Below are 23,799 nucleotides of genomic sequence, written 5' to 3'. Positions count from 1 at the left end.
GTAAATTCTAGTCCAGCCTTAGGCATGAAAACTGGTTGGGTAATATTGGGTCAATCAGCAGGTGACAGTAAATTCTAGTCCAGCCTTAGGCATGAAAACTGGTTGGGTAATATTGGGTCAATCAGCAGGAGACTGTGAGTTCTAGTCCCACCCTAGGCATGAAAACTGGTTGGGTAATATTGGGTCAATCAGCAGGTGACAGTAAATTCTAGTCCCGTCTTAGGCATGAAAACTGGTTGGGTAATATTGGGTCAATCAGCAGGAGACTGTGAGTTCTAGTCCCGCCCTAGGCATGAAAACTGGTTGGGTAATATTGGGTCAATCAGCAGGCGACAGTAAATTCTAGTCCCGCCCTAGGCATGAAAACTGGTTGGGTAATATTGGGTCAATCAGCAGGTGACAGTAAGTTCTAGTCCCTTCTTAGGCATGAAAACTGGTTGGGTAATATTGGGTCAATCAGCAGGTGACAGTAAATTCTAGTCCCGCCTTAGGTATGGATGACCTTGGGCCAGTGCCTCTCAGCCCAACTTACCTCACATGGTTGTTGCTGCTGGGAAACTAGGAGGAAGAAGGAGAATCAGTGCTCCTTACTAGCAAACCTGCTCCTTACTACCACTGATGCTATTACCTAGTTTGGGTAATGAAAATGTCTGCAAGAAAACAAGCAAGCTCAGAGAGCACGAAGGATCCCTCATTTCAGCCCTGAGCTACAAATATTCTCCTTTATAAGAATAATAAAAAAAAAACGTGCAGCCCTCCATCTGTACTTGGGTTAAACATTAGGAATATGTAAACTCATGCACAAATTCAGCCTTGTTTTGCCTCTTTGGGCCTAGCCTTTGAATGAAGTAGCTGCACAAACATGGCCTAATCCAGTGAAAAGCCAAGTGTTTGTTTCTACTCATTTTTGAAAGTTTCTGAGGGATTTTCACTCCTTCTTTCTTTTTTGGAACAAAAATGTCCCACCTTCTCACAGTAATGGGTGGAGTTCTGCCAGGAAAATCTGGAAATGTACAATAGACATGAGTGTATTAGTAATATTACATTTAATTTACAATCAAGTAGTACTGGTTTATTTCTTTCCTTACATAGCTGCCCAATTGAGATAATGTGATTCTGGGTGGTGTACAAAAAAGGGAAGAAAAATCAAACCAACAAATATTAATAAACCATATCATCATCATCATTATCTTCATCATCATCATCATCATCATTCTAGCCATTGTCTATCCACTGCAGGGTGAAGGCCTCTTCCGCATGTTTCCAACTTGTCAGAGTGTGCACAGTGTGACTTATTTTTGAGACAACCCAGGAGCAAAATACAGTAAACAGAGGTTTGTCTTTCAACTAGTGGTTTATCTACAAGGAATATATACATACACATACTAGGCAAAGTCAGGCAATCAATCATCAACTATAGCACTCAGTCTATAGATCTCAGTCAAACCAAAGGCAGGGAGATTGTTGGCTGGATGAATACCAAAGGAGTATTCATAAAGGATACTTTATTGATCCGTGTAACCCAATTATGCTTCCTAAGGGAAGGGCAGTAAGCACAGGGCATGGAGCCAATAATTGTTCTCCAGACCAAAATAGGACCAGAAGATGAGATGGCCCATCAGGTTTTGTTTTCTAGATCATAACTTCTGGGAATAATTCGTCACAGCCAGAATTGGAGAAAACAATTAATTCTTCCTCCCCAAACTTACTTAGTTTATTCTTCTTAGCCCTGCGAAGGAGACTATGCACACTGTACTTGCACCCTCATAGATATCCCTGCAATGAACCATAAACTGTGACAACTAGTCAGTGCAGGAGTATATAAAATCCACTCTTCTGTACAACAGAATAACAGATTAGTCCTTCTTTTCATGAAACTAGGCATATCCAATTCCAACAACTGTTCTTTATATGTTTTAGCATCCAGTCCCCTAATCATCTTTGTTGCTCTTCTCTGCGCTCTTTCTATAGTGCAGAGTTTATTTTCTTCAAAATAACTAAACATAACAGCTAAGTAGTAATCAATCTGTGTTACAGACAAGTTTTCTGAGGATGGTGCGTGCCAATTATTCCTCTATTTTGATCCCCCCCAATGTATGGGCTCCAGGGCAATCGTCACCCCTTCAATCATAAGCACTCCAGCAGGAAACAAATAACACACCTTCTTTGAATAGACCAGTCATCTAGGCTGTGAGAATCTCCCATAAATTGCTTGCAAAGAGATTCTCAATTCTTGTTTGTGCCTTCAAGGTGTTACTACACTTCAGAATGTCTGCAACAATACAGAAACTGGACAAGAAGAGAATTGAAGAGAAGGGAAGGGAGGGGAGAGGAGAGGAGGAGAGGAGAGGAGAGGAGAAGGGAGGGGAGGGGAGGGGAGGGGAGGGGAGGGGAGGGGAGGGGAGGGGAAGGGAAGGGAAGGGAAGGGAAGGAAAAGGAAGGGAAGGGAAGGGAGGGGAGGGGAGGGGGGAGGAGAGAAGGGAAGGGAAGGGAAAGGAAGGGAAGGGAAGGGGGGAGGAGGGAGGAGAGGAGAGGGGAGGGGAGGGGGGGAGAAGAGGAGAGAAGAGAAGGGAAGGGAGGGGAGGGGGGAGGAGAGAGGAAAGGGGAGAGAAGAGAAGAGAAGAGAAGAGAAGAGAAGAGAAGAGAAGAGAAGAGAAGAGAAGAGAAGAGAAGAGAAGAGAAGAGAAGAGAAGAGAAGAGAAGAGCTTTATTTGTCCAAGTGTGGTTAGACACACAAAGAATTTGTCTCTGGTGCAGGAGTCCTCGATTTAACAACCATTCATTTAGTCATTGAAGTTACAACAGTAATGAAAATCACTTTTTCATCAAAATTTGGGCACATGGCAACCAGCATGTATTTTACAATGGTTGCAGTATCCAACCATTGGGGGGGGGGAAGCTATATTCACTTAATGACCGCATGTTTCAGTTCACAACTGCAATGATTTGCTCAACAACCATGGCAATAACAGTTGCAAAATCATGCTTAATGACTCGCTTAACCATTGCCACATTTTAACAACAGAAGGTCTGGTCTCAATTGTGGTTGTAAATCGGGGATTACCTGTGTTGTGTTACACAGGAAAATATTTCTTGTGTTAGTTTGTCCATCCCAGACAGGGCTTTTGTGTGTTCTCAAACCTGAACCCCCAGCTCCGATGCTTCGGTTTTGTCAGCGCTTTAAAAGCAAAGTGTCTCCAGGAAGCTCCAATGGTTTCTTTCCATTTCCATGATCAAGGGCTTTCGGCAGCAAAGAAAATAATTTTTCATTGTGTCAAGCTTATTGGAGAATCAATAAACGTTTTGCAGATGGATTAGAGGTGGGTCTCGGGGACCATGGTGTTAAAACAGAACAGCTGCAGCTTGGTATTCAACATCCAAAGAACTGGAACTTGGCAAAAAGAAGCGTGTGAGAATTAAACAAGGAAAACAAAGGTAACTCTGCTGTGATCCTAGTCTTCTTCTTTGAGCAATGTCCTTTCTTAAACACCACTCCATTATGTTCCAAAAAGCTCGTATTTTATTTTATTTTATTTTTAACCCTTACAGCGGCGTCTGCCTTGCTCAAGAAGAGAAGGAACCTGGAATTAAGGAGAAACTTCCTCACAGTGAGAACAATTAACCAGTGGAACGACTTTTGCCTTCAGAAGTTGTGGGTGCTTCACCATTGGAGGTCTTTAAGAAGAAACTGGACAGCCACCTGTCTGAAATGGTATAGGGCCTCCTGCTTGAACAGGGGGTTGGACTAGAAGACCTCTAAGACCCCTTCCAGCTTTATTCTAGCCTGATTAACGGGTCCTCTACCAGAGGCCTGGGCTTTTTGAGGGTTGAGGACAGGATCTCAACTGTTCCTAGCTCTGCCTTCCTCTGGATAGAGAGCTATGACGTCACTCCTGGGATCAGTGGGAGTCCCTCTGCCAGTTTAGTTGTTATAGCTACGAGTTCTCCTACCATCACTGGGACCACTTTGGCCTTGACTTTCCACGTCCTCTCTAGTTCCTCCTTCAGACCCTGCTACTTGCCAGCCTCCTAGCCTCCTTCCTGACATCGCTGTAGCTTGGCACCCCAATATCTAGCACCACCACAGTCCTCTGGCCCTTGTCTGCTACCATGATGTGGGATTGATTGGTCAGGACTTGCCTGTCCATCTGGATCTGGAAATACCACATGATCTTATTCTTATTCTCTACAATCTTCTGTGGGGTCTCCCCTCTGGACTTAGGAGGGTCTATCCAGATGTTTCTGTACACCACACCAGCTACTTGGTTGCGTCATTCAGCGTACGCTGTTTCTGCCTGCATCTTACTCTCTCACATTATGTATTGGACTTGTTAAGGAATCCGCAGAGTAACCCTTGAGTAGCAAGGGTGTGCACATGAAAGCGATTGAGGGTAGTTACGAATAAACATAGTCAACACACAGATGCACTGAGTTGTGTTTACTTTCAGGAAATAGTAAGGCACAGTCCAATAAACAGTCCAGGTCATACACATTTAAAGCAGGAGATAGCCAAAACGACAGTCCAGGCATAATCCAATAACAAAGTCTTCTTACCAGTCATCGTAGTCATTCACAATAAACAGTTCTTCTGGATTTGCAAACAGTAGCATACAGAGATATCAGAGAGCAAGAAAAGCAAAGAAAACAATGTTTCTAGCTCCCTCTTAAGGACATTGGCTACAGAGCTAACCAATATGATTCAATACAGCAGTCTTAAAGCTACATTGATGGTTTATATATTGCCAACCCAACAAGTTAGGTAATAGTCATTTCCTAACAGGACTGTCTATGAGGCCTCTTCTACATAGTCTGCATCTTGGATCCTGTCCATTGTGGATCTGAAGCATAAGCTTCAAAGCCATTTTGACAGGGTTTCTGCTGACCGGGGAATTCTGGAAGTTGAAGTCCACATATCTTAAAGTTGCCAAGATGAAGAAACACTGCTTTATGAGGGTCAAGACTGAGAGAGAGAGAGATGAAGTGGGTGGGGAGGCATATTGCCACTTCATTTTGAGGTTCACATGCCTTTTTCAAATCCGACCATAATTACAGACTATCTTTTCAGTCCTCTGTACCACAATCCCTTTGCAAATATTTGTCTAAAAATAGAAAAAGAAGCACAGAAAGGATAAAATGTTCTAGCACTTTAGAAATTGAAATTGTGAAACTGGTGAATCATAGAATCGTAGGGCTAGAAAGCAACAGTAACAAGAGTTGGAAGGTACCTTGGAGGTCTTCTAGTCTAACCCCCTGTCCATGGCAGGAGATTAGCTGCTAGGTAGTACTTTGCTGGTTCACGCACTGCACTGAGTAATAAAATGCTAACTGGATTTGTCACTTCTTTGTACTCAGCAGTGAGAATCAAGGCACTGAGCAACCCATGACTAGAATTAACTATGGTTAGTAAGAAATCTCACAATTCCAACCTTCTTTCCAACTCGTAAGAAATTTTGTGCCTAGTCAAATGGGAGCCACAAGTCCATTTCAGCCCATCTCCAAAAAGCTACACTTGGTTGGGTTTGATTAGTATTAAGATGAGAGACCACAAGGGGATACCAGAATTGTAGGCTAGAGTGGATAGTTTTGTTAAATTCCAAAGAAAATTCCTGGAATATTTTTCTGCATTGTTGCTAAAAAAAAAAAAAAACTACAATGAAGTCACCAGGAGATGTATATGATAGGAAGGGTCTTTACCATTTTTAATGTTACAGACAGTCCGTCCTTAATATTGAGTTGCTTAGCAACTGTTCAAAGTTACAACCGATCTTCTCCTCAGAATTATAACAGATCATCTTGGAACTACGGATAGGATCATATTTTGGGCACTTGGCAACCTGCTCACGCTTAAGGCAGTTTGCAGCATCCCACAATCACGCAACCACAATTTTTTGCATTTTTTTTTTATGGCCAGATTTCTGCATTTGCTTCCAATTTCAGACAAAAACACCCTTTGAGGGAAAATGGGTTGCCTTAATGGTTGCTTAACAATTGCTGCAAAAAAAAAAAAAAAAAAAAAGGTCATAAAATCAGGCAGTGTCATGCAGCGGATCTACAACAATCACGTCTTACGACTGTAATTCCAAGCTCAATTATGGTCGTTAAGTCAAGCTGTATATGTTTGCAAAGCAGTCAGCAGCTCTTGTTTGATTGATAAATTTCAATCCTCAAATTTCATTTACTTTTTTCAAAACTTGTTTCATTTGGGGTTTATAGATTTGAGGAAGCTTACATTTTGTTAGGGCTGGCTTAGAACCAAACAGATTCCAAGAGATGAGCTGATAAATTGAAGTTGACCTTGTTTCTGTTCTCGCCTGGAGGATTGACTTACTCCAATTCTAGCTCTGATGATGTTATCCACTTAGTTGTGTCTGACTTTATGGCGACTCAACGGGCCAGGTCTCTCCACATCTTCTGATCCTGCATTACTCCTTTTGAGTTTTTCAATGTTCTGGCTTGTGTCGGCTTTGATGGTGTCCAGCCACCATGTTCTTGGGAGGCCTGGTTACTTTTTACTACTAACTCTTCCAACTCATAATTGCTTTCTCCAGTGAATTTCCCGGCATGACACGGCCAAATAGTCAGTTTTGTGTTTTTTGTGCCTTCCACATGTCTGGTGTTATGCGCTCCAATACTTGCTTGTAGTCACCTTTGCTGTCCAAGGAATATGCGGGAGCCTTCTCCAGCTCAAGCAAATCGATTTTCTTCTTGTCTTGCTTTTTTAAGGTCCAGCTTTCACAACCATAGATAGCTCTAGCAGACATAATTAGCTGGACCCCAAAGAATGTCTAGTATCTAGTTTAATGATAAGAAGGATGAGGGGTTGGCCCAATATCCGTCTTCCAATGTTTGAGGGGCTGCCATGGAGAAGAGGGAGTCAACCTATTCTCCAAAGCACCTGAAGATAGGACAAGAAGCAATGGATGGAAACTGATCAAGGAGAGAAGAAACCTAGAACAAAGGAGGAATTTCCTGACAATTAGAACAATTAATCAGTGGAACAATTTCCCACCAGAATTATGGGTGCTCCAACATTGGAGGGTTTTAAGAAGAGACTGGACAACCATTTGTCTGAAATGGTATAGGATCTCCTGCCTGAGTAGGGGGTTGGACTAGAAGACCTCCAAGGTCCCTTCCAACTCTGTTATTCTGAATTACTAATGGAATTTAAGTTTATGCTTATTTCCTATTGGCAGTGTGAAGGTTCAAAGCACTTGAACTGTAACACGTTTATAATTGGGTCACAGAACGAAATAGACTGGAAATCACATTGTTCTACAATGTACTTTTAGTCCATCACTATACTAATCCCTGAAAGAGCTGCTAAATTCCCACGTGATGGTGCATTTTCATTCCAAATTTACATTAGCTGAACAAATGTTCCTTTTCTCCTGTGGTTCTAAGAAGATGGAAGGAAGTGCATCTGAACTTCAAAAATCTTAAGTTTACAGAAATGGGTTCAAATAAATGATTCCCATAATAAGGTGAATGCATTTCAGCAGTGCATTTGGCACAGATCTTTTTTTTAAATTAAACTTTTGACAAGCACATGAAGATGATGGATTTTCAAATGTGGGTGAAAAAGGGGATAAACTGCAGCAAGTACAAACTGTGGCTTACCAGGAGAGAACTCAATGTACTTCATTTTTGCCATCAAGGTCTATAAAAGAAGAATACCTAGCCTCTAACAGACCATCTGACAAGATCCATTTTGGAATTTGGTGGGTCATTCTGCTTTTCTCAATATGGTAATCTCTAGTTATGACTTCAATTCCAAACTTCCTAACAAAAGTTTTTTTTTTTTTGAGCATTCCAATTCCTGTCTCACTGGAAATTGCCAAGATGGATAAATCATTAGTTATTTTCAACTACCCAATGCTAAAATGGTCAAAAGAAGTCCATTATTTCCATATCACTTGTACAGCTCTTCAAAACTCTTGAAACTAAGCCAAGCTGACTTCTCTACTGCTTGGAACACAGAGGACTTTCTGAGACCATCAGAACATATTCAGGTTGGCCAGTGATTTGATTATGTGCCATCAAGTTGGTGTCAACTTTTAATGACCACATAGATTTTGTCCATGATAATCTGTCCCTATTCTGATCCTTCAGATTTTCAAACAAATGTGTCCATTACCACTGTTACTGAATCCATCCGTCTTGCTACTGGTCATTCTCTTCCCTCCCATCATTCCCAGCATTATGGACATCTCAAAGAAGTCAGATTGATTGACTGTGCCATCAAGTCATTGTCAACTCTTAATAATCACATAGATTTTATTCATTTATTAAATTTTTATGCCACCCATTTCCACATGAAGTGACTCTAGATAGGTCTTCTCCAAGAGAACCTGACCTGGTCCTTTAGATCTTTAAAATTAGGTCTTAGCATAATGTGTCCCCAAAATGGTAATTCATACATCATTTCTAGAGGAAGCATGATGAACTAAGAACATCTCCATGACAGTGGAGATGACAACAATGGGGTAAAGACCAACCAATCTGCAAGTAGCCCCACATGTGCTCCAGATGGTTGTTCTTTGCTGAGAGGCAAAGGGGTCAGCCACCTTGCTCACAAATATAGCACAGCCTTTTAAAGAACACTGGGTTTGCTAACCTCCCTTTGTAATCACTTTTTGAAATTCTCTATTTAACCATATTAAGTATATTAGAGATCTTCATAAAGACAAGTTTGAAAAGCCATGTGATGAGTTTAATTTCATTCTTGAACAAAAAAACCCTATAAATTTAAGAATCTCATCATTGGCATCCTTCAGTCTCAAGAGACTATGGTATCGTGCTCTGGAAAGAGGTCCTAAAACAGCATCTAGTGTGACTAAAAAGGCCAATTCGAGAGTGGCAATCCCTTCTACAGAGGGCAGATACATTCTGTCCCCTGCCCAGTTCCCAGATTTCACTGGTTCCGGGACTGCCTCTTTGCCTCGGCCTGCCGAACAAGTGTCTCTTCGAATTGGAGAAGGCCATGCTGCGTCTTTAGCCTCCAAGCTGAACGATCGGAGGTCAAGGTTTCCCAGTTGTTAATGTCCATTCCCAGGGCCTTTAGGTCCCTCTTGCAGATATCCTTATATCGCAGCTGTGGTCTCCCTCTGAGGCGCTTTCCCTCCACTAATTCTCCATACAGGAGAATCTAAAGAATGGAAATAAACATAATAGAATTAAATAAGATTTTGGTCCCTGAAAGTTATAAACAAATTAAGGGTCCAGACAAATTTGGACTATTGAGATTTTTTACTATATGTTTTTGAAAATAATTATATAAAATAAACAGCTTTTTGTAAGAACCAAATTGATTGTTTATTTTAAGTCGTAACAGAGATTGGAGGCTTTATGATTTCAGAAACTCGGCACCAGAAAGGATTAAAGAATCCAGGCAGAAAAATTAGGAAAAAAATTTTAAAAAGTGAAAACTTGTAAAAGTGAAGATTTATAAAAGCCACAAAATGTTATAATATTGGAAATATTCCAGGAGATTTTCAAAAAATAAGGCCAGAAATCAGTAGTTACAATGTCAAAAATGGGGTCTGCTTCTATGGATAGATTATGCCCCCAAAAATGGCTTCCACTATTCTTCACAGAAAGTATAACCTCACCGTCTTAAGTTACATATTATTCTGCTTCGTACTGTTTTGTTTTGTTTTTTCATTTCTACACAAAAAGTCCATTATAGGCTTCCAATCACCAATAAATGTAGATAATTAGATTTCTCTAATCAAAGAAGTTTCCTCAAAATCTGTCAACTTCACCAACCGTAGTGGCTAGTGTTGAATTTTTCTATCTCTGTGTATATAACCATCTCACTGCAAGAAGCTAAATCAGCTCTCAAAAAGAACAAACATTATCCGATCAGGTAAATCAAAAGCTAATTTGAAATTGCAAAATCCCTGTTTGGAAGTGCTACTAGAGGTATTCATGGATGTTGAAGGACCACTTGTGTAGATAGTGATGAACAGAACAAAAACAAAGTATTTATTCCACAGTACTGTTTCAATTACAAAACCAAGGAATGTTTCATACAACTGTGAGTCCAGTTTCTTTCACTCTTCAATATGCTCTTCATTTAAATCAATACTGACAAGATTCTCTTTGAAGATACTATTTTGATTTATTCAGCACCTTCTGCTCAAGTTCCGTGTATCTTTTAAGTAAAGGTTGATAGATCTAAAAGAGAAAGGAAATACTATGGGTTAACAATGGCCACTAATGAATTTGTGTAAGATATTGTTCTTATAGATTATTTCATGATCACCGTATAATATTCCTCATTTGAAAAAGTGGCCTATTGAAGGAAAGGAAGAATGTCAGTTATAAAAAAGGATATAAAAGACTATTGAACTGGAACATCTGGAGAACTTCGTAAGTGCCATCAGGCAAACAAAGACAGGCCCATGTTTACTTTTCCCAATCTCAACCTGGGAGCAGCATCTAGTAGGCAGGGGCTCAAGGTTGACTCAGTCTTCCATCCTTCCGACATCAGTTAAATTAGGGCCCAGATTGTTGGGGGCAATATGCTGACTCTGTAAACCGCTTAGAGAGGGCTGTAAAGAACTATGAAGCTATATATAAGACTAAGTGCTGTTGCTATTGCTATTGCTGATACTGTTTATAAAATTTTGAGGTTAAGACCCCTTCAACAAGAAGCTACACTTCTTGTGAAATGTCCTGTATACACAAAACAGGGATTGTCCTACCAAACTCATCCTTTCATGTGATAATACAAAGTCCAAAGATGAAATTACAGAGAGCACAACAGCTGAGAATTTACTCCCTAAGACTGTTATTGGTTGCTCTGCAGTAATTATCCTAAATTTGACAGATGGAACTACTTAAAAAAGAAAGTATTTCATTTGTCAAACGGAAGAGCTAGTAGACATATCAAGATAGGGCAAAAAAAGGTTCTAAAATAAAATGATCTACTAACCTCTAATTTAACTAGACGAAAGATTCAGTTTTGGAAAAGAGAGGAAAAAGCATTTTTGTCCATATACAGTTGGCCACTTGGAAATACAAGTTCTCTCCACAATCCATCCATCATAACTGAAGATAAAACTTGAGTTCTGGCCTGAGAAAACTATTTTTTTTGTGTAATTTTTTTTTATTTTATACACAAACAAACATTTAATACATCAATCATCCCTTCCACTCCACGTACTAGATAAAAGAAAAAATATATTCTTTTTCCTCTGCCTTTTCCTTGTAAAAGTCTTAACATTTGGGAGAAGATGTCATTATGCAGTTCAATGTACATTATATGTTAGATTGCCATAATTTAGAAGAGGGATCTCCAAACTTCACAACTTTAAGTCTGGTGGACTTCAACACCCAGAATTCCTCAACCAGCATTGCTGGCTGAGGAATTCTGGGAGTTGAAGTCCACAGTCTTAAAGTTGCCAAGTTTGGAAACCTCTGAGTTTAAAATCATGGGATTATTATGTTAGAAGGAGGTCTTCTGGTCCAGGTCTCTGCAGAGGGATCTTCATGTTATCCAGGACAATCATCCAGGATTCCTCAATTTTTTCTTGAAAACTTCCAATAATGAGACACCCACAACTTCAGGAAGCAGGCTATTCAATAGAGCCTTGGTAGTACAGTGGTCTAAGGCACCCTGTTATTAAGCTGGTTATTAAGACCAGCTGCCTGCAATTACTGCAGGTTCGAATCTCGCCAAGGCTCAAGGTTGACTCAGCCTTCCATCCTTTCTAAGGTAGGTAAATTGAGGACCCAGTTGTGGGGGCAATAAGCTGACTTTGTATAAATATACAAAAGGATGAAGGCTATTGCTGAGTGCATTGTAAGCCACCCTGAGTCTCCGGAGAAGGACGGCATATAAATCAATTTTTTTTTAAAAAAAATGTTTAGTAGTACTCAAGAGTTAAGATATTTGCCCTTATTTCAAGTCTGAATCTCCCACGAAAAATCTTCCATCCTTTCTAAGATCCTCTGATCTTGTCTTCTATCAGAAAGCCTGGAGTTAGTAGCACGGGCAAAGCTACAGAAGCCAACTGAAAAACAGAAGCCAACTGAAAGTCAGTAGTTGGCTTTATCTTGGTTAATCAACACCAGATCTGTAGGGCAATTGCTGCGTTTGTGCAAAAAGATCATTATTGTTCATGACTTCAATGTGTGTGTAGATCTGGTGGATATTATTGAGAACTGTCTGCAGAACAACTAGATTTTGGGTCTTGCACCACTCAGGATAGAAGAAGTGGGATGAGGCTGGTTTTGCAGTGGTTGGGGTGGGGGGTGTCTGCTGCAGAGGTGATAGGCAGTGAATGTCTGTTCACGATGGTGGCCAAAGATATTTTCATGATATTTTTACTCTATATCTATACCTTCTCTCCAGAAATCTGAATGATGCTTACCATAGTAACCCTGTGGAAAGCTGGATTATTTTGTGTGGCTTTAAAGAAGGAAGAAGAAGGACGCGATTGAATGAGGTCTGTGTCGAGGGTGAAGAAGATTTGAATGTTTCTATGGTTAATTCCCCCACCACCACCCTATTGTATGGGATTTATAGTCAAGCTCCATAAATTGCCAGGAGTCTTTGGAGACTTGGCAATACAGAAATAACGTAAATAGAAGCGTATTGCAGTGTCTACCAAGATTCTCAATCATCCAGGCCATGGTTGTCCCAGAGGTGATTTTCCAAAAGGCAGCTGGACTTTCTGGGTTCTTTCTGTCCTCAGAAGTATTTTAGATGAGAAGCAAAATGTTTTCAAGAAAGTCCAGTTGTCTTTTGAAAACCACTTTTGGGGCAGTGTGATGCAATGTTGGAGCTGCTGGATTAAGTGTGGTGGACACACGGGTTTTTAAACGTGGGGCATAAGTCTCATACAGGTAGACCTTGATTTACAAGCATTTGTTTAATGTTCATTTGAAGCACTGAAAGAAGTAACTTAAACCAGCTCTTCTATTAAACCACCATTGTAGCATTCCCAATGATTATGTGACCAAAATGTGGGCATTTGGCAACCAGCATGTATGTGCTATGGTTACAGGGTCCCAGGATCATGGGACCACCATTTATGACCTTCCCAGCTGGCTCCCAACAAGTAAAGTCAATGAGGGAAGGCAGATTCGCTTAATGACTACCTGATTCACTTAACCACTGATTTGCTTAATAACCAGGGCAAAAAGGGTTGTAAAATTGGGTGCCACTCACTTAACAATGGCTTTGAAGTTTTGGTCCCAACTGTGGTCGTAAATCAAGGACTACATATAATGTATAAATGAATGCTCCCCCAATTCAGAAAACTAGACCTGCAGCTAGACAATGAGAGAACTTTTTGTCACCGGAAAGGGAGTTTCATACAAATACAGGTAGTCCTCGACTTACAACAGTTCATTTAGTGACCAAAGTTACAAAGGTACTGAAAAATGTGACTTCGGACCGTTTTTACACTTATGACCATTGTGGCATCCCCACGGTCACATGATCAAAATTCAGAGGCTTGGCATCTGACTCATATTTATGATGGCTGCAGTGTCCCAGGGTCATGCGATCCCCTTTTGCAGCTTTCCGACAAGCGAAGTGAAGTCCGATTCACTTAACAACCGTTACTAATATAACAACTGCAATGATTCACTTAGCAACTGCGGGAAGAAAGATTGTAAAACGAGGCAAAATTCACTTAACAGATATCTCACGTAACAGCATAAATTTTGGGCTCAACTGCGGTCATAATTCGAGGACTACCGGCAGCTATCATCAGGCTCCTCAGCATCTCCTCCATGTCCAGCAGACCAAGCCTGGAACTTGGCCTCACTCGCAAAAGATGTGTTTAGCTGTAGCTATTCTCCGGGGTGGGGAGGAGGGGGTGGGGAGAGGAGGGGGCGTGTGGCAGGGTGGTCCCTTGCTGGAAAAGGCACTGAACCCAGCTTGACTTTTGCCGAGACAAATGAGACCGGCGGTGAAGTATTTTGTACATTAACAGGGAAGATAAAATGTTTCCACTGGCCTTATATTAGCAATTCTTTTACAGCTCCATTTTAATGCTTAACTCGGTCAGTTTCTATGGAGATGCGAGTGGTGAGTGGTGGACTTTCGCTCTGGCCTCCTTCCTCTGTGCATCAGCCACTTATTACAGCGAGACGCATTACGATGGCAAAGGACTTTAAACTAAGCACACAGTCTGGAGAGGATGGCAGGCATCTGGGTAACCTTTGGGTGAAATGCACCATCGTCCCACTCACCGTGGCTCGAAAGCTCTTCAGACTGCGTCTGTGCCCCACCCACTCCCCCACATATCCGCTCCAGCACTTTGCAAAATCCCATTAGGGACAACTCAATACTCAGAAAACAGACCTAAAGCTTCTGCCCTGAGACGTTATATAAACGGAAGGCGACCCTCGGCTTATCAACCGTTCGATTAGAGTCCTTGAAGTAATCATGGCACTGGAAAAAAAAAAGGTTATTTACGAACAGCCCCCGCGCTTAGGACCCCCTCAGCATCCCCACGGTCACCTGATCAGAATTTGGGCACTTGGCAACACGCAGGTATTTATGATGGCTGGCGGCATCCCAGGCTCATGTGGTTTCTGTTTGCGAGAACCTCTGACAAGCAAAATCAATTGGGAAATCCGGGTTCGCTTAATAACTTCGGTGACTTACTTTGACAACCGTGGCGAAAAAGGTTGTTAAATTGTGTGCGACTCACTTACTGACTGCCTTGCTTAGTAATGCAAGTCCTAATGGTGGTCCTAAGTTGAGGACTACCTGAAGCACAAGTGGGAAGCCAGCAGAGCAGAGGGGTCACAGGGCATGCCTTGGGCCGAGTTCAAAGTGACCCAGTGGTTAGAATTCAGAATTGCAGGCAAACTCTGCTCACTGTCAGGAGTTCGATCCTGACGGGGCTCGAGGTTGAGTCAGCCTTCCATCCTTTCGAGGTTGGTAAAATGAGGACCCAGATTTTGGGGAGCAATAGGCTGACTGTGTACACTGCTCAGAGACTGCTGTAAAGTACCATGAAGCAGTATATAAGTCTAAATGCTATTGCTATCTTGGTGTAAGCCAAAGCTGGTAACTCAGGTTTCCTTCACATGGGGAGACCCCCAAACTGTTTTAGGGGCGTTTCTGGGTGCCATTTGCAACAAGATGCTCAGGAGGATCCATAGGGACACAAAAAGTTAACATGGCAGCCAAAACTGAGCAATCAAGTTATAGATGCTATCTTGATTTTTGTGAACTCCTGTGAGGAGAGTCTGTCCCAAACACCCTGCATAAGCTTGCTAGGTCCCCTCCTAGGATTCACATCCTCATATTCCCCAATGAAATGTTTTTATTTAAGGCAGGTAGATGACAATCTATATGAGGCAAACAGGAGATTCCTTATCCCAATAGCACCAGTTTTTCCTTTTCTTCAGGTCTGTTGGGTCCAAGTGTTTCTGGAAAATAACAAACCCAGCAATATTTCAGAGAGAAAAGGGAGGGAGGGAGGGAGGGAGGGAGGGAGGGAAGGAGGGAGAAGGAAGAAAGGAAGACAGAGATGGGGAGGGAGAGAGGGAGAGAGGAAGGAAGGAAGGAAGGAAGGAAGGAAGGAAGGAAGGAAGGAAGGAAGGAAGGAAGGAAGGAAGGAAGGAAGGAAGGAAGAAGAAAAGGAGGGAGGAAGGATAGATAAAGAAAAGGAGAGAGGGAAGGAAGGAAGGGTAGATATAGAGAGGGAGGGAGGGAGGAAGGGAGGAAGGAAGGAAGGAGAAGAACTAAAGAATGGGAACTTCAGGTCATAGAAACCTAAACAAAAGCATCGCTAAAAAGACATAAATCGCCATCCTGAAACTCCTAAACTTTCCTTGCCAACTATAATGCACTGGATTCATTCTTCCCAAGCTTTCTGGCATGTGGGGCCTGAGTCCCTTGACCCAGTCAGACAAAAACAGTTGCTGAGAAGACTTCCTGGTCTGACTTTTGACCAAGATGGTCCACAACAAGAGACAATGGTCAATTTCACTGCTTCTGAATCCTATCCTCTGATGTCCATGGGGGGGGGGAGGAGAGGGAAAGCGGGGAGGGTGTTTATATTTCTGCAGACAATGACCCATCTGGTCACTCACTTAAGAGTCATCAGTTAGCCTACAGACCCTGGGGTCACATTCCTCCAAACAGAATTGCTGAGAAGAGATAACACATTTTTCTGCCAAGTTGAGGTGAGAAAAATAAGCAAAATGTAGCAGAAGGCCAGAAAAGTAAAGCATAGCAGGAAAAAACAGAAAAGAGGAAGTTTGAGGGGCTGCCACAAAAAAGAGGGGGTCCACCTATTCTCCAAAGCACCTGAAGGCAGGACAAGAAGCAATGGATGGAAACTAATCAAGGAAAGAAGCAACCTGGAACCAAGGAGGCATTTCCTGACAGCGAGGACAATTAACCAGTGGAACAGCTTGCCTCCAGAAAGGTTGGGTGCCCCATAACTGGAAGCTTTCAAGAAGAGACTGGACATCCATTTGTCTGAAACGGGATAGGGTCTCCTGCTTCAGCAGGGGGTTGGACTGGAAGACCTCCAAGGTCCCTTCCAACCAGTGGTGGAAGGTCCCTTCCAATCTGACGAGGTTTGCCACTGGTTCGCTGCGCACACATGCGCAGTGCACGCCAAATGCACACTTCACACGGAAAAAGGAGGCTTAAGAAGGTAAGGAGAACAGCGAGGGGAAGGAAACAACTGTGCCGCGTGATTTAGATTCACTAGAAAGCAGGATTTCCTGCTTCCTAGCGAAAATAAATCGCGCGGCACAGCTGATCACCGGAAATACCGGTTCAGACGAACTGGTAGTATTTTTTTACTACCAGTTCGCCTGAACTGCTACGAACCAGTACGAACTGGTAGCATTCTACCCCTGCTTCCAACTCCAACATGTTCTATGTTCTAAGTATAGGTAGTTCTTGAATTACAACCACATTTGGGATCAGAAATTTTGTTACTGACCAAGGCGGTGTGCCAAGTAACTTGTGCCCAATTTTACTACCTTTTTTCCCCAGGGTTATTAAGCAAATCAATGCAATTGTTAAGTGAAACACATGGTCGTTAGGTGAATTTGTCTGGCTCCATTGACATTGTTGACCAGAAATTGGCTGGAAAGGTGACAAATTTATTTTATTTTATTTATTTATTTGTTTCCATTTCTATACCGCCCTTCTCCAAATAGGACTCAGGGCGGTGAACAGCCAAAGTAAAAAATAGAATATACAAAATTTAAAAACAGTTTAAAATAATTAAATATTTTGGCCGTAAATTAAAACAACCCAATTTAAAATCAATTTAAAATTTAACTCAAGCCAACAAATGGCATTCAAATGATCCCAGGATGCTGGAACTGTCATAAATACATGAGTTTTGTTCATGTGATCATAGGGATGCTGCAATGGTCATAAGTGGGAGGACTGGGCATGTCACTTTTTTAGTGCTGTTGTAAGTTTGAGCAGTCACTAAATGAAGACTACTGAATCAGCCCTATAAGATAGTTGTATATTTGAGATGGGCAGTTACATAAATTTGAAAAATAAATAAAGTAATGCCACATCCAGGTCAGCACTGTTTTCACTCTTAACAACTGTAGTTTAACAGAATCTTGCAAATCTGAATGTATTTCTCTCTTCCTCTCCTTATCTTGTGTGAATTATGGAGAGGTCTGTCTGAGACATTTTTTTAAGGTACTTCCTTAGTCCCATCTCCAGCCCCACTTATTTAGCCCCTGCCTTGAGAGTGTCAACGAAGGCCTCTCCTTCTTCCCATAGGGAAAGAGGCAGGGGTGGGAGTAGGGGTAGAGAAGGGACAAGAAAACAGAAAGGGACAAGGTTAGGAAAAGAAGAGGGAGTGGAGGAGGAGGAAGAGAAGAAGGAAAAGGAAAAAATAGACATAGAAGAAAAAGGGGGTAAAAGGAGGAAAAGAAAAAAGAGAAACAGAAGAAGGCAGAGGAGAAAAAGTGGAAGAAAAGGAGGAGAAGGAGAAGGAGAAGAAGGAAAAGGAAAAGGAGAAGAAAGCAAGAAAAGGCAGAGGAGGAGAAGAAAGAGGAGAAAAAGGAAGAGAAAAAGGAAGGGAGGGAGGGAGGCAAAGGAGAAGAAGGAAAAAGGAGAAATAGAAGAAAGAAGGAGAAAAAGAAGAGGAGGAGGAGGAAAAGGAGAAGAAAAAGAAAAGGAGGAGAAGGCATCAAAAAAGGAGGAAGAGGAGGAAGAGAAGGAGAAAAAAAAGGAGGCAGAGCAGGAGAAGGAAGAGAAGCAGAAGGAAAAAATAGGAAAAAAGGAGAAGGAAAAGAAATAGAAGGGAAGAAGGGAAGAAACACATCGCTCAAGTCTCCCCAGAAGAAGAAATAATAATAATAATAATAATAGTAATAATAATAATAATAATAATAACAACAACAACAACAACAACAACAACAACAACAACAACAACAACAACAATAATAATAGAGGTTCCATGAAATAGTGGCCTCATTTGCACACAAGACATGACTGTATCCACTTTGCATCATCGGCCACCATGGTCCTTGCCCAGCTTCTCAATGGGGCTTTGTCCCTCGATCACCAAAATTGTCCACCTGCCCTCCACCCCCAAAACAAAGAAAAGCACAAGAGGGGGAATCCGACTCCCATAAAACTGAGACCCAGAAGACGGAAAAGGCTCCAAGTTCCTAACTATCCTAACAAAACCTTCCCATCCTCCCAGCCGAGAACATCTTATTTTCCTTGGATATATATATGTTGCAACCAGCAAACTACCGAACAAGCACTTATGGCTACATTAAGAGCATCAATATGTCAGGCAAAAATAGCTCTTTTATTTACTGAAATATCTACAGTCAAGCCTCACTAATTCTCACTTTGATTATCTGCAGCCTTGATAAAGTCAGCTTGCTCTGTTCCAACTGAGATTTAATAGAATGGCCTCCCCTATAGCTGAAAGCAAATTTGCTGCCAAAATTGCAAGCTCCGTGTTCCTTCTTGGCTGCAAATCTTATTAGTAGCATTATTGTTTTTACAACTGAGAAGGAAAGAAAGAAAGAGAGAGAGAGAGAGAGAACGAGAGAGAGAGAGAGAGAGAGAGAAAGAGAAGGGGCCTTATTATGACACCTTTATATATGGGCTTACACAGAGACATCGGGGTGATCCACTGGGCTTTAAATTAAAAGTGTCAGATGAAACTAACAGCTACATTTAAGGCTACAGCGCTTTTGATTTTTATTGGACTTGACTGCTTAACTTGCTAATTTGCAAAATCCAAGCACTCTGTTGCAACGGATACCACAGCCATTAGCATGAATAACGGATGCTTGGCTTTGGTTTCGAATCCATGCAACCGTGGAAAGAAAATAAAGCTTTTCGTTGTTGTTGTTATTGGTGTTAATTCTTCTCTAAACATTCACCTCTTCTAGTGTGGCGGGGTGCCCTGGGAGCAGGGTTCAAAACAACTCTTGCCTGGCACCTGCAAATGATCAAAGCCCCGCCCCTTTTTTAACATGCATTGAGGCAGGTCTCTGGTCAGATAGCTGCTCCTGCCATTTTGATGTTTTTCGACCTGCCCAGCCAAACCACCGCATTATGGCCTAATGCCATAGGTTCCATTATGTAGCTTAAAATTCAATATTCAAATCCTTGAAAGGTTGTCCCAGGAAGAGGGTGGCCGATTGATTATCCATACCATCTGAATGAAAGAACTGGAACTAGAGAGTGAAACCTTTACATGGGAAGACTTGGAATAAAGAGGAATGTCCCAACCGGGAGCGCTATTAATCGATGGGAAAATTTGTCTCTTCCAGTTATCAATGTCCGTCACTGAAGGTTTTCAATCCAAAGTATGGAGAGATAATGAGGACCTTGATGGGAAGTAGATTAGAAGGTCTCCAAGGTTCTACCTCTGTGATTCTCGGTAAAATATGAAAGTTACCGTATTTTCCAGAGTATAAGACGCACCTACCTTTTTTGATGAGGAAAAGAAGAAAAAGAAATCTCCCTCTGCCTCTGAGCAATTTTGCCTCATTGCAGCAAACAGCCTGCTTTACTTTCATTTTCGTTTTCAGCATAGCTTGATTTGCACATGGAAAAAAAAATCTGCTCCAGCAATTTACCTCTTTGCAGCAAGCAGCAGAGGCCCAGGCAAAACAGCTGAGGGCAAATCAGCTGAGAGTTGGGAGGCCGATCCAATCAACTTGTGTTAATTAGGATGTGCTGAAGCTGAAAGGAGCTGTTTTTTTCTTGCTGTTTGCTTACAAGGAGGTAACTGCTGCGAGGCAGAGGCCAAAGGGTGGGGGACAGTGGGTGGGCGGGGCTACATTTGGTGTATAAGATGCACCTAAATTTTCACCCCCTTTTAGGGGGGGGGGGAAAAGATGTGTCTTATACTTCGAAAAATACGGTAGTTTCATGTCTGAGGGATGCACCTACCAGGTTTCCCTGAAAATAAGACCCAACTGGAAAATAAACCCAAGCATGATTTTTCAGGTTGCTCATAATATAAGCCCTATCCCCAAAATAAGCCCCAGTTGAGCTCGCCAGCCAAACGCATTTACCATGTTTTCCCAAAAATAAAACCCAGTCTTATACTTTTGGGGGCCCCACAATAATCGCTAGGGCTTATTTTTAGGGAAATATGATTTTGGGGTTGTATTTCCCTGAAATACGGGGCGTCCAACATCCACATAAGAGATGGTAAGCGCATGGGCACCGACGGGTATCCAGCAGTAGCTGCAGCCCACCAGTCCCTTGGTTGGCATACTCTGGTGTTGTGCAGGTGAGTTGATTCTCTGTCCAATCAGCAGATGGAGGCAGAGGCATGAGGGGGGAGGCAGCCAATCTCGATGCACCGCAATGGCCGTGAGAAAGCTGAGAGTTGGTGAGCCAGAGTGGGCGGGCGACCATGGGAGGCGGTGGCACCGGCAGCAGATAGAGGCACAGGTGCGGGACGGAAAGCAGGTGATCCTGATGTGCTACGCAGGAAAGCCAAGAGATGCAAAGACGAACCTCCCGTGGCCGGCCACCTACTTCGCCTCACCAACCCTTGGCTTTCCTGCACCACATCCAGATCAACTTGCCTTCCCCCCAGTGTCTCTGCCTCTGTCTATTACTGGTGCTGCCACATGAAGATGAGCCTTGTGTGGGTGGCCGCCACGCCGGCTCACTGACTCAGCTTTCCCGTAACCCGTCCAGATCGCGTGCCTTCTCCCCGCTTGATGCTTGGACAGGTAATCAACTCACCTGCACTGCGTGGGCTGCATCTGCTGCTGGACACCGTCAGCTCATGCGTGCTTGCCGCCTCCTATGCTGGCCACACCCAACCCCCTTTATTTTTTTTGGTAGAGTTTATATTAGGCACACACTTAAAAATCAGGCTAGGTTTTATTTTCGGGGAAAACACGGTAGTACCGTATTTCCCCCAAAATAAGACCTAACCAGAATATAAGCTTTAATGTATCTTTTGGAGCAAAAATTAATATAAGACCCGGTCTTATTTTCAGGGAAACACAGTACATCCTTTACTTGAGCCAAAATTGAGCCAAAAATTTCCACCAAGGCAGCTCTTAAGTAAATTTTGCCCCAATTTTATGATCTTTTTTGTCAGTTGTTAAGTGAATCACTGTAGTTGTTAAGTGAACCATACAGTCATTAAGCAAATCTGGCTTCCCACATTGATTTTGCTTGTTAAAGGCCAGCTGGGAAATGGTGATCACATGACCAGGGGGATGCTGCAATGGTCATTAGTGTGAAAACTAATAAGTCCCTTTTTTCAGTGCCACTGTAACTTCAGTCACTAAACAAATGGTTGCAAATCGAAGGCTATTGGTACTCACTTGCTGAGTCCTTTGATTGCTCAGAGGGAAAGAAAATGAAGCATATATAAAATGAATGAGAAGGAAAGAAGGGCAAGAATTTAAAGCTTTAGCCCTACTCACATTTCGCATTAACCAAGTTGGCATTCACATCTGAACAAACAAGAAAATTATTGTGCTTGTTAAAGTTGTTAGGCCATTTTGTAGGGCCTGTGACTTGTGTGCATGTGTATGTATGTGCACCTTTTGGCTTAATTAACCAACAAGCCAAGCATCTCCAGCTTTAATAGATTGCTAAACTACTCCAGCATTTTAATGTGGCCATTATGGCTTCTTACTGTCTGTTAGCACATACTTAGTGTTATAAAATCTCCCGAGTTATTTCAGTCATGCCCACTGCTCTGGATTAATCTTCCTTTTCTAAAAGAAATACTTCCAAATCTTCCTTTCTCTCCTCTTAATGGGGCGGGGGGAGGGGGGAGGACCACAAGAGAGTGAGAACTTCAACAGATTTCCTGGAACAAAATGCAGAAAACTTCATGGGCTCAGCTGGCCATTCCAACCTCGCCTAGATGGATAATGAGCAAAAGTTAATTACCATCCGATGGCCTTTTTAACACCCTATTCATTTCCAGCTGATGGGAAGAAGGATCAGCTGCTTCGGGCCAGCTCTTCCAAACCTACATCATCGTCATCATGATAAATGTGGCCCTTCAGCAAGAATCCCAGTCACAAAAGACAGCATCTTCCTGCTTAGCTAGTAAAACTCTCCACGGCTTTATATCTGTGATGGGAGAAGGTTCCTCAACCATTTGATGTCCAGATGTTGTGTCTCTTGTTGGGACCTGTGTTGACTAAGACCAGTAGGAGCTGGACACCAACTCCCACTACACCCGTAACAAGATAAAGATTTAAACCGCTTTTGCTCATACACAACCCTCTCTGCAAGTTCAGCAGGCGATGGGCACATCTGGATGAGTTGCGAACTGGTAAGATCCACCTCGCAGGTGCTAGGTGCTAGGTGCTAGGCAGCACCAAAGAGATCGGAGGGAAAGGAATACGGCCAGCAAGCATTCCTGAAACTGCCTGCTGCAATCTCACGCTCGAGAGTTGTCTGTGTGTAGTGGTACTCAAGCTGTTGGAGGAATACAACTCGTTATCAGATTGGTCCATTACCAAAAGAATCGACGGATGGAAACTCTTAGGAAATCCCGTCTAGTCCCTGCAGAATGAAAGCAAGAGGAGGTGGTGTAAAAACTGAGTATGTTTAATTCAAAGCTCGAGGCTGGCTCAGCCTTCCATCCTTCTGAGGTGGGTAAAATGAGAACCCAGATTGTTGGGAGCAAGAGGCTGACTCTGTAAACTGCTTAGAGAGGGCTGTGAAGCTCTAGGAAGCGGTATATGAATTAAGTGCCATTGCTATTGCTATTTTACACAATATGGGTTTTATTTTGGATGTATAGCAATTGCTGGTATTCTTTCATTGCAGGCGGTCCTCAACTTACAACCATTCACTGAGTGACCACTTACAACAGAGAAAGTAGCTTATGAACATTTTTCATGCTTATGACCACTGCAGCAGTCCCATATACACGTGATCAAAACTTGGATGCTTACCAACTGGCATGTATTTATGACGATTGAGCTGTCCCAGTTCACCTTTTGTGACCTTCTGATAAGCCAGGTCCATGGGGAAGTCAGACTCATTTAACAACTGGGTTGCTCACTTAACGACTGCAGTCATTCACTTAACGACTGTGGCAAGAAAGGTCGTAAAATGGGGCAAAACTCACTTAAACAGCATCTTGAGTGGCCATGGAAAGTTTGGGCTCAGTTGTGGTTGTAAATTGAAGACTACCACTGTATTGTTTCTTCTTCTTTTTCTCTCTCTCTGGAATAAAGATCCTTATTAGAAGTTCCTGTTCATTATTTCCAAACAAGCCTATTGTGGGTAAGTTGATAGATCAGGAATGTACTGGATCTAGCAAATTGTGTTAGAGCAGGGGTGCCAAACTCAATTTCATTGAGGAC

General features: G+C 42.3%; 1 protein-coding gene across 2 annotated transcripts in view; it reads right to left on the bottom strand.

Moving 5' to 3' along the window:
• Window positions 1-9,287: 9,287 nt before the first annotated feature.
• The window catches only part of XYLB (xylulokinase), a 144,474-nt gene continuing 129,962 nt past the window's right edge, over window positions 9,288-23,799 (bottom strand). For both annotated transcript variants that reach the window (XR_015734132.1, XM_087893096.1), the window contains one exon: window positions 9,288-10,176. Coding sequence is in view for 1 of the 2 variants with exons in the window: in XM_087893096.1 (XP_087749222.1) it covers window positions 10,111-10,176 (66 nt within the window). In the remaining variant the exon portion in view is untranslated. The remainder of the gene's footprint in view (window positions 10,177-23,799) is intronic.

The sequence above is a fragment of the Pantherophis guttatus genome, chromosome 4, assembly GCF_059756535.1.
Source record: "Pantherophis guttatus breed Tessera chromosome 4, ASM5975653v1, whole genome shotgun sequence".
Classification (NCBI taxonomy): domain Eukaryota; kingdom Metazoa; phylum Chordata; class Lepidosauria; order Squamata; family Colubridae; genus Pantherophis; species Pantherophis guttatus.
This window is presented reverse-complemented; position numbering and strand designations above follow the sequence as displayed.